Here is a 13,887-nt window from a genome sequence, read left to right as displayed (position 1 = left end):
TAGCGTCCAGAAAGCCCTCTCTAGGTTTCTTCCTTTTTATTTTAGTATGTGCCCAACTGCTAAGCTGTAGTGCCTATCAATATAGCTGCAGAGAGAAAATTAATAGCTGCTGCTGTCTCTCTTGGTATGCTGTTTACGGAACTTCATTCAAACCTGGCACATTATGCTTCTGTATTCTATACTGGATCAAAGATTATTTGAAGACTTCAGAAGATGATTAAAACAATACTGAAAAACCTTCTCTTCAGGAGGGTTGCTGGGTAACTCCGAAGTCAGGGCAGGCACAGCAACTGGGGAATAGCTGTAGTCCCAGCACAGGTCTGTGGTGAGCCCTGCTAGATATGGACCCTACCCCATGCCCAGTCATGCCCAAGTCCATCCAAAACTGCTCTAGTCACTAGCTCTGCTCCCAAAAGCACTGGGGCCCAGCTCACCAGCAATGCTTGTTATCCTTCAGCTAGATTTATTCATGTTACAAATATTACCCATTCAGTCCTCGAAACTGCCCTATTAAGTAGATGATACTACATATATTCCCATTTTACAGATGAAAAAACTTGTTTCACAAAGCTATAAGCAGTAAAGACAGGATTTGAACTCAGGTGGTTGATCTGGCTCCAGAGTCCATGCTCTTAGCCACCACCCTGTACAATCTCTCCTCTACTCCCATTTCGCTTAAAGTTATGAGGGAAGAAAATAGAGTTCAGAAACAGAACCACATATGTACTGTGCCTTCGTTTACAACAAAGGGTAAAACAAAAAGGTAATGCAGAATACTGGATCAATTAGATAATCATATCGGTGGAGGTGGGGGGGTGATGAAGCTTGACCCCTACCTCACACCACACAAAAATCAATTCCAGGGCTTCCCTGGTGGTGCAGTGGTTGAGAGTCCGCCTGCCGATGCAGGGGACACGGGTTTGTGCCCTGGTCCGGGAGGATTCCACATGCCATGGAGCAGATGGGCCCGTGAGCCACGGCCGCTGAGCCTGCGCGTCCGGAGCCTGTGCTCCGCAGCGGGAGAGGCCACAGCAGTGAGAGGCCCGCGTACCGCAAAAAAAAAAAAAAAAATCAATTCCAGATGGATCGTAGACCTAAATGTGAAGGTAAAACATTAAAGCTTCTAGAAGATAACAGGAGAATATCTTCATGACCTTGAGGTAGACAAATATTTCTTAAACAAAGCCCAAAAAGCACTAAACGTAAAGGGAAAAAAAATGATAAATTTGACTTCATTAAAATTAAAACATCTATAGATCATCAAAAATACAATCTAAAAAAGATTATAAAACTGCAAAAAATACACAACTAAGAGAGTGAAAAATCAAGCAATATAAATGGGAAAGCTGTGTGTGTGTGTGTGTGTGTGTGTGTGTGTGTGTGTGTGTGTGTGTGTGTGTGTATTAAAAAGACTCACATCCAGATATACAGAATTCCTATAAATCAATAAGAAATTTGTGGAAGAAAGAAAAATGGTCAAAAACATGAGTTCAGGCACTTCACAAAAGTGAAAATGATCATAAACATGTGGAAAAGAGCTCACCTTAAGTAATTAGGGAAATACGAATTAAAACCACAATCAGATACTCCCACTCCCTGGATTGTTGGGAAGGAATGTTAAAGGCCCTACAATTCACTCTGGGGACTTCCCTGGTGTTCCAGTGATTAAAAATCCACGTTCCAATGCAGGGGACGCAGGTTCCATCCCTGGTTGGGGAACTAAGATCCCACATGCCACGGGGCAACTAAGCCCGTGCACTGCAACTACTGAGCCCGCATGCCTCAACTAAAGAGGCTGCATCCTGCAAACTACAGAGCCCACGTGCTCTGGAGTGCACGCGCCACAACTAGAGAGAGGCCTGCACACTGCAATTAAGAGCCCGCATACCACAACGAAAGATCCTGCATGCTGCAACAAAGATCCCACGTGCCGCAACTAAGACCCGATGCAGCCAAAAAAGATAAATAAAATAAAATGTAACATGTATTAAAAAAAAAAAGTCACTCTGAACAACTGGGTCAATGTCTGACATGCTCTTCTGATGCAGGTTTATAAAACAATCTTCGGCCCCCAGCGCACCCAAACTCTCTGCCCCTTTGTTTCCCTAACCCTAGCACACAGAAAAGGAGGACAGGAACAATTATCAAAATCAGCACTACTTCATTTCTAACATGGAGGTCACCCTAAACTCTGACATACACTATTCTGAAAAATCAGTCCAACAACAGATATTCAAGTTGTCTCAGGAAAAAGTGACACAAGTTTCTGGGGAAGAGGAGAAGGAAGAGAGAAATACAGAATAAAAAGAAAAAGATTTGGCTTGAGGGAGATCCTGCAGTCCAGTGGTTGGGACTCCACACTTCCACTGCAGGGGGCATGGGTTTGATCTGGGAACTAAGATCCCGCATGCTGTGTGGCGCAGCCGAAAAAAAAAAAAAAGATCTGGCTTGAATCTGTAATTTAAGGAATGCTGCTTTTCCTCTATGTTGAGAACAAAATGCTGAAATGCAATAGAATGCTATTAACACTGTCTTGCCTGTCTTAGTGCATTCGGTCACAGGTCTAACTGCTTCCCCCGCTGATTCATAGCCCTTTTGTTTTGGTGATTCCTTTTTGTTCCTAAAAACATGCCCATTCTTCCCTGTCTTCATCCAGAACAAGAGAACAACAGATCTAGAATTCAGGTTGCAGACTTTTCATTTTGTGGAAAAGAACCTAAAGGCTCATCAAGGACTTGCCCAAGATCACAAAATTTAGATGAAGATGGTTGCCTTGTCTTGTGGGGTGTTCCTCTCTCTATCATACACTAAAGTGCTTAGGCAAAGGCTTTCCCAGACCACAGTTAACAGCTTGGCTTTAGCCAGTGTGGACTGCCCCCAATCTCTCCTGCACCATCAATTTCTCCCTCCCTACCTGATCAGTCCCACTGGCAAAAAGTTAAAAAGATAAAACCTGTTTTCCACCTGTTCTTCTTTGAGTCCCTATCATTGCACTGAAATTGATCAAGGCCACCAAGGACCCCCACACTGCTAAATCCAACGGTCAATTCTTAGTCCTCATACTACCAGGACTATTGGTTGCCTTTAACTAACACGGTTGATCACTTCCTCCTTGAAATGATTTTTTTTTTCCTACCTGGCTTCCATAACACTTTTCTCTTGGGTCTCCTATTACCTCAGTGACCATTTCTTCTCAATCTTCTTTCCTAGATCATCCTCATTCCTTCCCTGCCTCTGCTGCCAAGTGCTTAGTTGTTCAGACCACTTCTCTTTAATTTCTCTTATTCCTGGAATAATCTTATCCTGTCCTGTGATTTAAGTACCATTCATATACAGATATATCCCACTTTTTAACCTCCAATGTAGAGTTCTCCCGTGAACTTCAATTTGATAGTCAACTGCCCTCTGGACATCTCAACTTGGAGGCATAAGACATGTCAAACTTAACATGTCTTCAAAACCGAACTCCTCTCTGTCCCCAATCTGTACCTCTCCCCTCATCTTCCTAAGCTTAGAAAATGGCATCTTCAAGTTGTTCAATAAAAACTTGGAATCCATCCTTACCTTCCCTCTTACTCTGACACAATCTATATCTCTTTCATTAACAAATTCTATTGGCTCCATCTTCAAAACATATCCAGAATCCAACTACTTCTACCACCTCCACCAAGCCACCATCCCTCCTGCCTGGAATTTTGCAGTATCCTCCTAATTGACCTGCCTGCTTTTGCCCTCAGCTCCTTCACAGCCTGTTCCTTACATATCATCCAGTGAGATCTTTCCTCCGTTTAAACCCTCTAATGGCTCCCACCTCACAGAATAAGACCCCACACAGTCTGACCCCACGGCCTCTCTTCTACCACCCTCAGCCTGGTACACTCTGCTTCAGCTACCCTGGCTCCTTGCTGTTTTCTCCACACACCAAGAAAGCTCCTGCCTTTGGATATTTGCTCTTGTTATCCTATCTGCCTGGAATGCTCTTTCTCTAGACAACCACCAGGCTAGCTCCCTTATTTCCTCCATGGCTCAACTCAAAAGTCACCTAATCAAGTAAAGTCTTTCTTGACCAGTCAACATAAAAAAGCATCATCCCACATTCATACCTTACCCAGTTCCCCTTTCTTCATAGCACTTAACACCTTCTGACATACTGTTTATGTACTTATTTATCATGTCTCAACCTACTAAAATGAAAATCCCATGAGGAGAGGCATTTTTATCCCCTGCTGTATTCCCAATGCCCATGACCATGCCTAGTCAAAGAGTAGAAGCTCAATAAATATTACTGAATTACTGAATGCATTCCTTTCCCTTGCCACTCTCACATACTGTATTGTTCTCCTGGTGCCCCATGCTCTTTTGAGACCTGCCATTCTTTTAGGCACTAATACTGGGCTACATAGCTTTTTATGCAAATTTGACTCCTAACAGACTCTGTTAGGTACCTTTCTAACAAGACCTTGATTTCAGATAATGAATGTGACCAAGTCTACTCTGATAGTCTTGTAAATAAACGGTGGTCTATGGGCTGGAGAATAGTCACTTGGATTCACGGATAGATGAATAATCTGATTTGCTGGATGTTAATGGTTCATCTAAAGGGAGGTCTCTAGCAAAACATAAACAGGTTCTATTCTTAGTTCTGATTCCATTGTCCCCCATGACTTGGATAGCCAATAGAGATGACAGAATCTGTTATCCAAGCAAAATAAAAGCACATGTCAATACAAAGGCTTATACATGAATGTTCATAGTGGCTTTATTTGTATTAACAAAACAAAAGAAAAAAAGGAACTCCCCCCCCAAAAGAAAGAAACCCAGGGAATGGATAAACAAATTGGGGTATACCTATACAATAGAATACTACTCAGCAATGAAGACAAATGAACAATTGATATATACATGTGGATGAATCTTTTTTTTTTATAGATTTATTTATTTTGGGCTTCATTGGGTCTTCATTGCTGCTTGCAGGCTTTCTCTAGTTGTGGCGAGCAGGGGCTACTCTTCATTGCAGTGCACGTGCTTCTCATTGTGGTGGCTTCTCTTGTTGCAGAGCACGGACTCTAGGCACGCGGGCTTCAGTAGTTGTGGTGTACGGGCTCTAGAGCGCAGGCTCAGTAGTTGTGGTGCACGGGCTTAGTTGCTCCATGGCATGTGGGATCTTCCTGGACCAGGGCTCGAACCTGTGTCCCCTGCGTTGGCAGGCGGATTCTTAACCACTGTGCCACCAGGGAAGTCCCACACATGGATGAATCTTAAAATAATTATGCCGAGTGAAAGAAGTCAGACTCCCAGAAAGAGAATGAATATACTATATGGCTCCATTTATATAAAAATTCTAGAAGACATAAACTAATCAAGGGCAGAAAGCAGAACAGTGATTTCCTAGGGACAGTCCCCTACTGGAGAACCGGGAAAACAGCAGAGAAATCAGCACAGGTAATGAAGTAAAAAAATACCAGAGGAAAAGAAGTGGGACATCTGGCTTTTCCTTGCAAACTCCATAAGAATAAGGGTAGCAGACTTCCCTGGTGGCGTAGTGGTTAAGAATCCACCCGCGAATACAGGGAACACAGGCTCAATCCCTGGTCCGGGAAGATCCCACATGCCAGGGAGCAACTAAGTCGGTGCACCACAACTACTAAGCCTGTGCTCTAGAGCCTGCGTGCCACAACTACTGAAGCCCGCACGCCTAGAGTCCGTGCTCCGCAACAAGAAAGCCACCACAATGAGAAGCCCGTGCACCGCAACGCAGAGTAGCCCCCGCTCGCCACAACTAGAGAAAGCCCGTACGCAGCAACAAAGACCCAACGCAGACAAAAATAAATAAAATAAATAAATTTATTTTTAAAAAAAAGAACCATGAGAGGCAAGCAAGACAGTCTGATGATATACCCTCACATCACTATCTTCTGTTATTTCTACTCATTCTACTATATAGACGGGAACTGCAGAACTAGCTGTGGGGAGACTCCAGCTGAACAAGCTGGCAGTGGATAGCAGAAGATGCTGTTGTGGGGGGTGGGGGAGTGAAATGGTAATTTCCTGCCAGAGGTAAACTGGAAATGGGGCAAAGACCTCTAGACAGTTTAAATGACAGAAAATTGATCCCTGAACCATATGGCAGCTGTTAGGATGAATGAGAACTGAAGACAGTAACATCAGCAAACGAAGAGGACAGATGCTCATTCTCCTGGAATCTGGAGAATGGCAGGAATGCATCTTCCTAGGCTCCTGAAGATCCAAGCAACGACGATCTAGTGCAATGTTCAGGTATAAAACTGAATACTGGTGTGTTATAAAAAGACAAAAACTTTATTCCTAGGTCAACAGGAAGCTTACAAACAACCAAATCCTATGCCATGAAAGGTTAGAATTAATTGAGAAGCTGTGTGGCTGGCCAGATGACCTAACATTAGACTAATGATGAAAAGGAAAAGTCCAATGCCACTTCAGCAAGTTGGGGACAAAGGAAGGGTGAGCCAAGCAAACCAAATAGGAGCCCAGAAGGGGTCCACCAGCTACAGAGGGGCAGTTCTCTCCCAGTAGGAGCAATTTATAGACACTTGAAGTAGCTAGGAGGCAGAGCAGCCCTGCAGGAGATGCAATAAGCTTTCCGGAGTTGTGAACCCCTCTAATAATCTCTCCTCAGATAACTTCCTCATCTTCACAGAAGCAAGACTGTGAATGTAACTTAGGAAACTCACAGACCACTCACGGTTATCCTCACACCCATCTGTGGCCACCTGATGGGTCCGTGACCACCAGACCACCTCTTTGTCTCACCACAGGAACTCTGCCACTGACTCCCTCCATGACTTGAACAAGCATGCTCCAGTCTCAAATCTTTAGACCTAAGTCTGCACATCATCAAAGACAAGGTGAATACTAAAGGTCCTTCCAGCACTAAAGTGAGGCTTATATAGAGGAACAACAAATTATTTCCTGGGGAAGAGCATATGAGTTCATTGTTGCTATGTTCCAGTCTTTGCCTTCTCATGATGGATGATGACCTAAGAAATCCAACTGCCAACACCAAGTTGTCTCAGCAAAAATTCTATTAGAATAAAGATAAGGCAACCTCTGTCACTCACTAGAGTCACTCACCATCCAGCAGGTCTTCCTCGTCACCCCTGCCATGCTCCTCCACTGCCACCTCCTCCTCCTCCTCCTCCTCCTCTTCCGCATCCTCCAGCTCCACGTCTGGGTCCAGGTCTGGATCGCTCCCTGAGGCGGATTCGTCTGACATGGCTCCCAGAGGTCCTCAGTGGACATTACCGTCTCATGGTCCACTGCAGGGATCCTAGGAGGAGCACAAGAGGCATCAGAATCACCAAAGGCTTCACTTAGGAGCATGAATTTTTCAAAGAGAAAATGTCAAGGATGAATTCCCTGGGAGCTTTTCTAAGCAGGTCAGCTAACCATACCCAAATCTCAACCTTCCCCACAAGGGCACTGGCCGTAAGACATATTTTGGTGACTCTCTGCCCAGCTCAAGCTTCTCTTAGCTGCTTCTTTGGTCCCTTTAAGATATTTTCTTGCCCAAACGCCCTATACACCTCAGAATTCCCATTTGTTCGTTCCTTCATGCATCAACTGTTCCCTGAGCACCAACTCTTTATATCTCTATATATACATATACATGTATATATAATCACAGGCACTGTACTAGGCTTTGGGGACACAGTAGAAAGAAGAAAAAAGTATGTTAGAGGGTGTTAGTTGGCTAGTGTGTGCCAGAAGGAGCTGTTATTTTATAGAGGGGGAACAGGGAAGTTCTCACTGAGCAGAGGCCAAAAGGAAGAGGGAGCCACACAGACATCTGGAGGGACTGAGTCCAGGCAGAGTGAGCAGCAAAGGCGGAGCCCTGGAGCAGGAGTAACTGGGAGTGCTCAGGGAATAAGAAGTGGGCCCTGCCTTGGAGCACTACAAGGAAGATGGTCCACTCTCCAATCACCTGAATAAAGCGCTTACAGGCAACTGGCTATTTATCACACTGTCACTCCTCCCAAATACATAGGTAGCCTCAGGCTCCCCGTGGCTCAAGAATACCCCTGTGCCCACATCTCTGTTCTCAGGCTCTGCCCTACCTCTTGGCCCAGTTCCACCTCCATTTCTTCCAAGAAGCCTTTGTCAACTGCCCCAGTCTTCTGGGATCATATTCCCTCTTCTGAACTCCAGTAGCCATGCTAACCATGCTGACCTTCACCAAAGGCTTCATATGAGCTACCTGGCAAAGTGTTTGCCTTCTTTGGTTTCTCACCTCCTGACCCAACAGTAAGGCCCTAATGGCAGGGATTTAGCTGGGAATTGCTTCTTTGTATCCTAAACCTAGAAGCATGTCCTATTCATTCATTCATATTCGCTCTCTCTCTTGCCAACCAGCTCTATTACATTTACTATGTGTCAGGCACTATGCATGTCTGTCTGTTTCTCTCTCCACTTTACTATATTAGCAAGATCATTTCTTCTTGAGTGGATAGAAAAAACAAGACAAAGAAAGTTAGACGGACTGTTTTGTGACAAAGCAAATATTGCAAAATATTAACATGAAGATTCAACAATTCTTTCAATTTTTTGGTATACTTGTTTTATTTTAATAATAAAATGTGGGGGAGAAGGGCACAAGATAAATAATCCTTTATAAGACAAACTGTTGTAGACAACCACATCCAGAATCAGGTCATCCTAAAATTCCTCTCATCTCCCAAAATTAAAAAAAAGAAGGAAACACAAGTCTCTAATTATTCAACACAAATACTATTCCAGAACTGGAATCTCTTATTAAGGTCCAGACACAATTTGAAACAGAATTTCTATGTTCTTCCGAACAGAAACAGAAACAAAACAAAGCAAACTGGATCCTTTAGAATTTTGGAAAACTGGAATTTAAGTTTAAGACTGCTCAGTTAGGGCTTCCCTGGTGGCGCAGTGGTTGAGAGTCCGCCTGCCGATGCAGGGGACACGGGTTTGTACCACCCCAGTCTGGGAAGATCCCACATGCCGCAGAGTGTCTGGGCCTGTGAGCCATGGCCGCTGAAATAAAATTCAAATTTTTGCATTAACAACACACTTCCAAAAACATTTACAAACGGCATTAAGGTACAGGGAAGAAAAGTGATCCACAAATAAATATTAATATAAATAATGCTGGATTTCCCTGGTGTCGCAGTGGTTAAGACCGCCTGCCAATGCAGGGGACACGGGTTCGAGCCCTGGTCCGGGAAGATCCCACATGCCGTGGAGCAACTCAGCCCATGCACCAAAACTACTGAGCCTGTGCTCTAGAGCCTGTGAGCCACAACTACTGAGCCCATGTGCCACACTACTGAAGCCCGCACGCCTAGAGCCTGTGCTCCGCAACAAGAGAAGCCACTGCAATGAGAAGCCCGTGCACCGCAACGAAGAGTAGCCCCCGCTTGCCACAACCAGAGAAAAAGCCCGCATGCAGCAACGAAGACCCAATGCAGCCAAAAATAAAATAAAATAAAATAAGTAGTAAAAAAAAAATATATATATATATATATATAAAAATATAACTAATGCTGAGCTACCATTCACTGACAAAGCAGATTCCAAGTCTCTGAAGGAAACCTGTATCTTTAGTTCATTAGGCTTTAGAAAGGAAGTAATAAACCAATTAAATATCAGCAGGTTTAGAAGTGAAATTTATTTCTAAATATTAGTATAATGAAAATTCATCAGCAACTACTCTGTGTTTGGAAGTCAATGTTCATAATCAGCATAAACCCCCTGTTTCATTCTCGACTGCTTAAAGTGTTTTGCTTACAGTGAGCCTGGCTGATTATGGAGTGGCTTTTAGAGAACAATTTTTAATGAGCAAGTACCTTTAGGTAATCTGAATTCCTGTCATTTTAGAGAAGAAATTGTGTGGTGATGGAAGAATAACAATCACTGAAAGGTCAGCAATAACAATGAAAAGCCTGTAAACCCCCAGTTAACAAACATCTTCAAAACAACCTCAGTCCCAAGCTCCTGACAGACAGAAGCAAACATCAATTAAACATTCAACAACCACATATATTACACTATGAAAGACATTGATCCAGCCCCCTTCTCAAAACATTTTAAAAACAGAGGAAACTTTAAAATAGTACCCAGGCCATCAGATGCCCATAACAGAGAAGAAACTGGAAAGTAATGGATTTCTTAAGTCCCATCAAATTTGGTTTTTCTCTTTCCTTCCCGTCCATGAGCCACTAAATTTCTTTACATAGAGGACACAATGAATTCTTTTCTCAGCTCTTTAGAACCATACAAACTACTTAAGGGGCAGGTTTTGCTGTTACTGATCACCTTCAGAAAAGCAACAAAGGGAAAATGGCAGAGGAAAAGCTGATCTTGGGGGGCAGCAGCACAGTCAATTAAACTTTGTCTCTAAGGGGTTCCACCCACCCACACAGACACTTCCATGTGGGCACAGCCTTTCAGAACACAGGGAAGGCAGCCCTGATTCAAAAAATTAGCTCTTAGCATAACTGATAGACAGACGTGAGAAAAAAGTTGATAAGGAAGAAAATGCATCTCCCCATTTGCTCCTCATCCCATGTGAAACACTGCTTCAACCTCCAGTGAAGAGAAGCTCTGCCTCTAAGACACAGAGATACTAGGAGAGTGATCATGGGTGTGTTGCACCTTAATAAGGACCTATATTCCTACAAAGCAAATTCTGGGACTCAAATTCTATTTTAATGAAATGGGAGAACTAGCTATTTAAAGGAACTCCAAACAGAACCACTCTGAAAGGTAAATATTCAACCCCTAAGTAATATGTTAATTTCTACAGTTTAATATATTGGGATTGCTAAAAGGAGGCTATAATTACGAGGAAACACACAGCCAATCCCAGTCAAGCCTCTCAAAGCAATCTTGAGAGTGAAGGAAAAGGGTCTTCTGCCCTGCTAAATTAAAAGACCACACCTGTCTGTAAAGTGTTGCCTGACCAAGAATCAGCAGAATTAATCATGTGGGCACGGCCCTTAGACTAACCCCTGGCAGGGAGACACACAGGAGGAAATAAACACACAAAGACACACACACACACACCAGAGGGGAGACAGCAGAAGCAAGAAGAACTACAATCCTGCAGCCTGTGGAACAAAAACCACATTCACAGAAAGATAGACAAGATGAAAAGGCAAAGGGCTATATACTAGATGAAGGAACAAGATAAAACCTCAGAAAAACAACTAAATGAAGTGGAGATAGGCAACCGTCCAGAAAAATAATTCAGAACAATGATACTGAAGATGATCCAGAACCTTGGAAAAAGAATGGAGGCAAAGATCGAGAAGATGCAAGAAATGTTTAACAAAGGCCCAGAAGAATTAAAGAACAAACAGAGAAGAACAATACAATATCTGAAATGAAAACTACACTAGAAGGAATCAATAGCAGGATAACTGAGGCAGAAGAACGGATAAGTGACCTGGAAGACAGAATGGTGGAATTCACTGCTGCAGAACAGACTAAAGAAAAAAGAATGAAAAGAAATGAAGACAGCCTCAGAGACCTCTGGGACAACATTAAACGCAACAACATTCACATTATAGGGGTCCCAGAAGGAGAAGAGAGAGACAAAGAACCAGAGAAAATATTTGAAGAGATTAGAGTCGAAAACTTCCCTTACATGGGAAAGGAAATAGCCACCCAAGTCCAGGAAGTGCAGCGAGTCCCATACAGGATAAACCCAAGGAGAAACATGCCGAGACACATAGTAATCAAATAGGCAAAAATTAAAGACAAAGAAAAATTATTGAAAGCAGCAAGGGAAAAATGACAAATAACATACAAGGGAACTCCCATAAGGTTAACAGCTGACTTCTCAGCAGAAACTCTACAAGCCAGAAGGGAGTGGCATGATATACTTAAAGTGATGAAAGGGAAGAACCTACAAACAAGATTACTTTACCCGGCAAGGATCTCATTCAGATTTGATGGAGAAATCAAAAGCTTTACAGACAAGCAAAAGCTAAGAGAATTCAGCATCACCAAACCAGTTGCTCTACAACAAATGCTAAAGGAACTTCTCTAAGTGGGAAACACAAGAGAAGAAAAGGACCTACAAAAACAAACCCAAAACAATTAAGAAAATGGTCATAGGAACATACATATCGATAATTACCTTAAACGTGAATGGATTAAATGCTCCAACCAAAAGACACAGGCTTGCTGAATGGATACAAAAACAAGACACATATATATGCTGTCTACAAGAGACCCACTTCAGAACTAGGGACACATACAGACTGAAAGTGAGGGGATGGAAAAAGATATTCCATGCAAATGGAAATCAAAAGAAAGCTGGAGTAGCTATACTCATATCAGATAAAATAGACTTTAAAATAAACAATGTTACAAGAGACAAGGAAGGACACTACATAATGATCAAGGGATCAATCCAAGAAGAAGATATAACAATTATAAATATATAGGCACCCAACATAGGAGCACCTCAATACATAACGCAACTGCTAACAGCTATAAAAGAGAAAATCAACAGTAACACAATAGTGTGGGACTTTAACACCTCACTTACACCAATGGACAGATCATCCAAAATGACAATAAATAAGGAAATACAAGCTTTAAATGGCACAAGAGACCAGATAGATTTAATTGATATTTATAGGACAGTCCATCCAAAAACAGCAGATTACACTTTCTTCTCAAGTGCGCACAGAACATTCTCCAGGATAGATCACATCTTGGGTCACAAATCAAGCCTCAGTAAATTTAAGAAAATTGAAATCATATCAAGCAACCTTTCTGACCACAACGCTATGAGATTAGAAATGAATTACAGGGAAAAAAACATAAAAAACACAAACACATGGAGGCTAAACAGTACGTTACTAAATAACCAAGAGATCACTGAAGAAATCAAAGAGGAAATCAAAAAATACCTAGAGACAAATTACAATGAAAACACGACGATCCAAAACCTACGGGATGCAGCAAAAGCAGTTCTAAGAGGGAAGTTTATAGCTATACAAGTCTACTTCAAGAAACAAGAAAACTCTCAAATAAACAATCTAACCTTACATCAGACTCCCTGACTTCAGACTATACTACAAAGCTACAGTAATCAAGACAATATGGTACTGGCACAAAAACAGAAACATAGATCAATGGAACAAGATAGAAAGCCCAGAGATAAACCCATGCACCTATGGTCAACTAATCTATGACAAAGGAGGCAAGCATATACAATGGAGAAAAGACAGTCTCTTCAATAAGTGGTGCTGGGAAAACTGGAGAGCTACATGTAAAAGAATGAAATTAGAACACTCCCTAACACCATACACAAAAATAAACTCAAAATGGATTCGAGACCGAAATGTGAGACCGGACACTATAAAACTCTTAGAGGAAAACATAGGAAGAACACTCTTTGACATAAATCACAGCAAGATCTTTTTTGATCCACCTCCTAGAGTAATGGAAATAAAAACAAAAATAAACAAATGGGACCTAATGAAACTTCAAAGCTTTTGCACAGCAAAGGAAACCATAAACAAGACGAAAAGACAACCCTCAGAATGGGAGAAAATATTTGCAAACGAATCAAGGGACAAAGGATTAATCTCCAAAATATATAAACAGCTCATGCAGCTCAATATTAAAGAAACAAACAACCCAATCCAAAAAATGGGCAGAAGATCTAAATAGACATTTCTCCAAAGAAGACATACAGATGGTCAAAAAGCACATGAAAAGCTGCTCAACATCACTAATTATTAGAGAAATGCAAATCAAAACTACAATGAGGGGGCTTCCCTGGTGGCGCAGTGGTTGAGAGTCCGCCTGCCGATGCAGGGTACATGGGTTCGTGCCCCGGTCTGGGAAGATCCCATGTGCCAC

The 13,887-nt window shown here is 42.3% G+C and overlaps 1 protein-coding gene across 2 annotated transcripts in view; it reads right to left on the bottom strand.

Moving 5' to 3' along the window:
* RAD54L2 (RAD54 like 2) overlaps nt 1–13,887 on the bottom strand; it is an 87,556-nt gene that overhangs the window by 42,154 nt on the left and 31,515 nt on the right. For both annotated transcript variants that reach the window (XM_079933319.1, XM_079933318.1), the window contains one exon: nt 7,111–7,306. In XM_079933319.1, the coding sequence (XP_079789445.1) occupies nt 7,111–7,252 (142 nt within the window). In that variant the 5' untranslated portion in view covers nt 7,253–7,306. The remainder of the gene's footprint in view (nt 1–7,110; nt 7,307–13,887) is intronic.

Source organism: Stenella coeruleoalba (genome assembly GCF_951394435.1).
Source record: "Stenella coeruleoalba genome assembly, chromosome: 10".
Lineage (NCBI taxonomy): Eukaryota > Metazoa > Chordata > Mammalia > Artiodactyla > Delphinidae > Stenella > Stenella coeruleoalba.
This window is presented reverse-complemented; position numbering and strand designations above follow the sequence as displayed.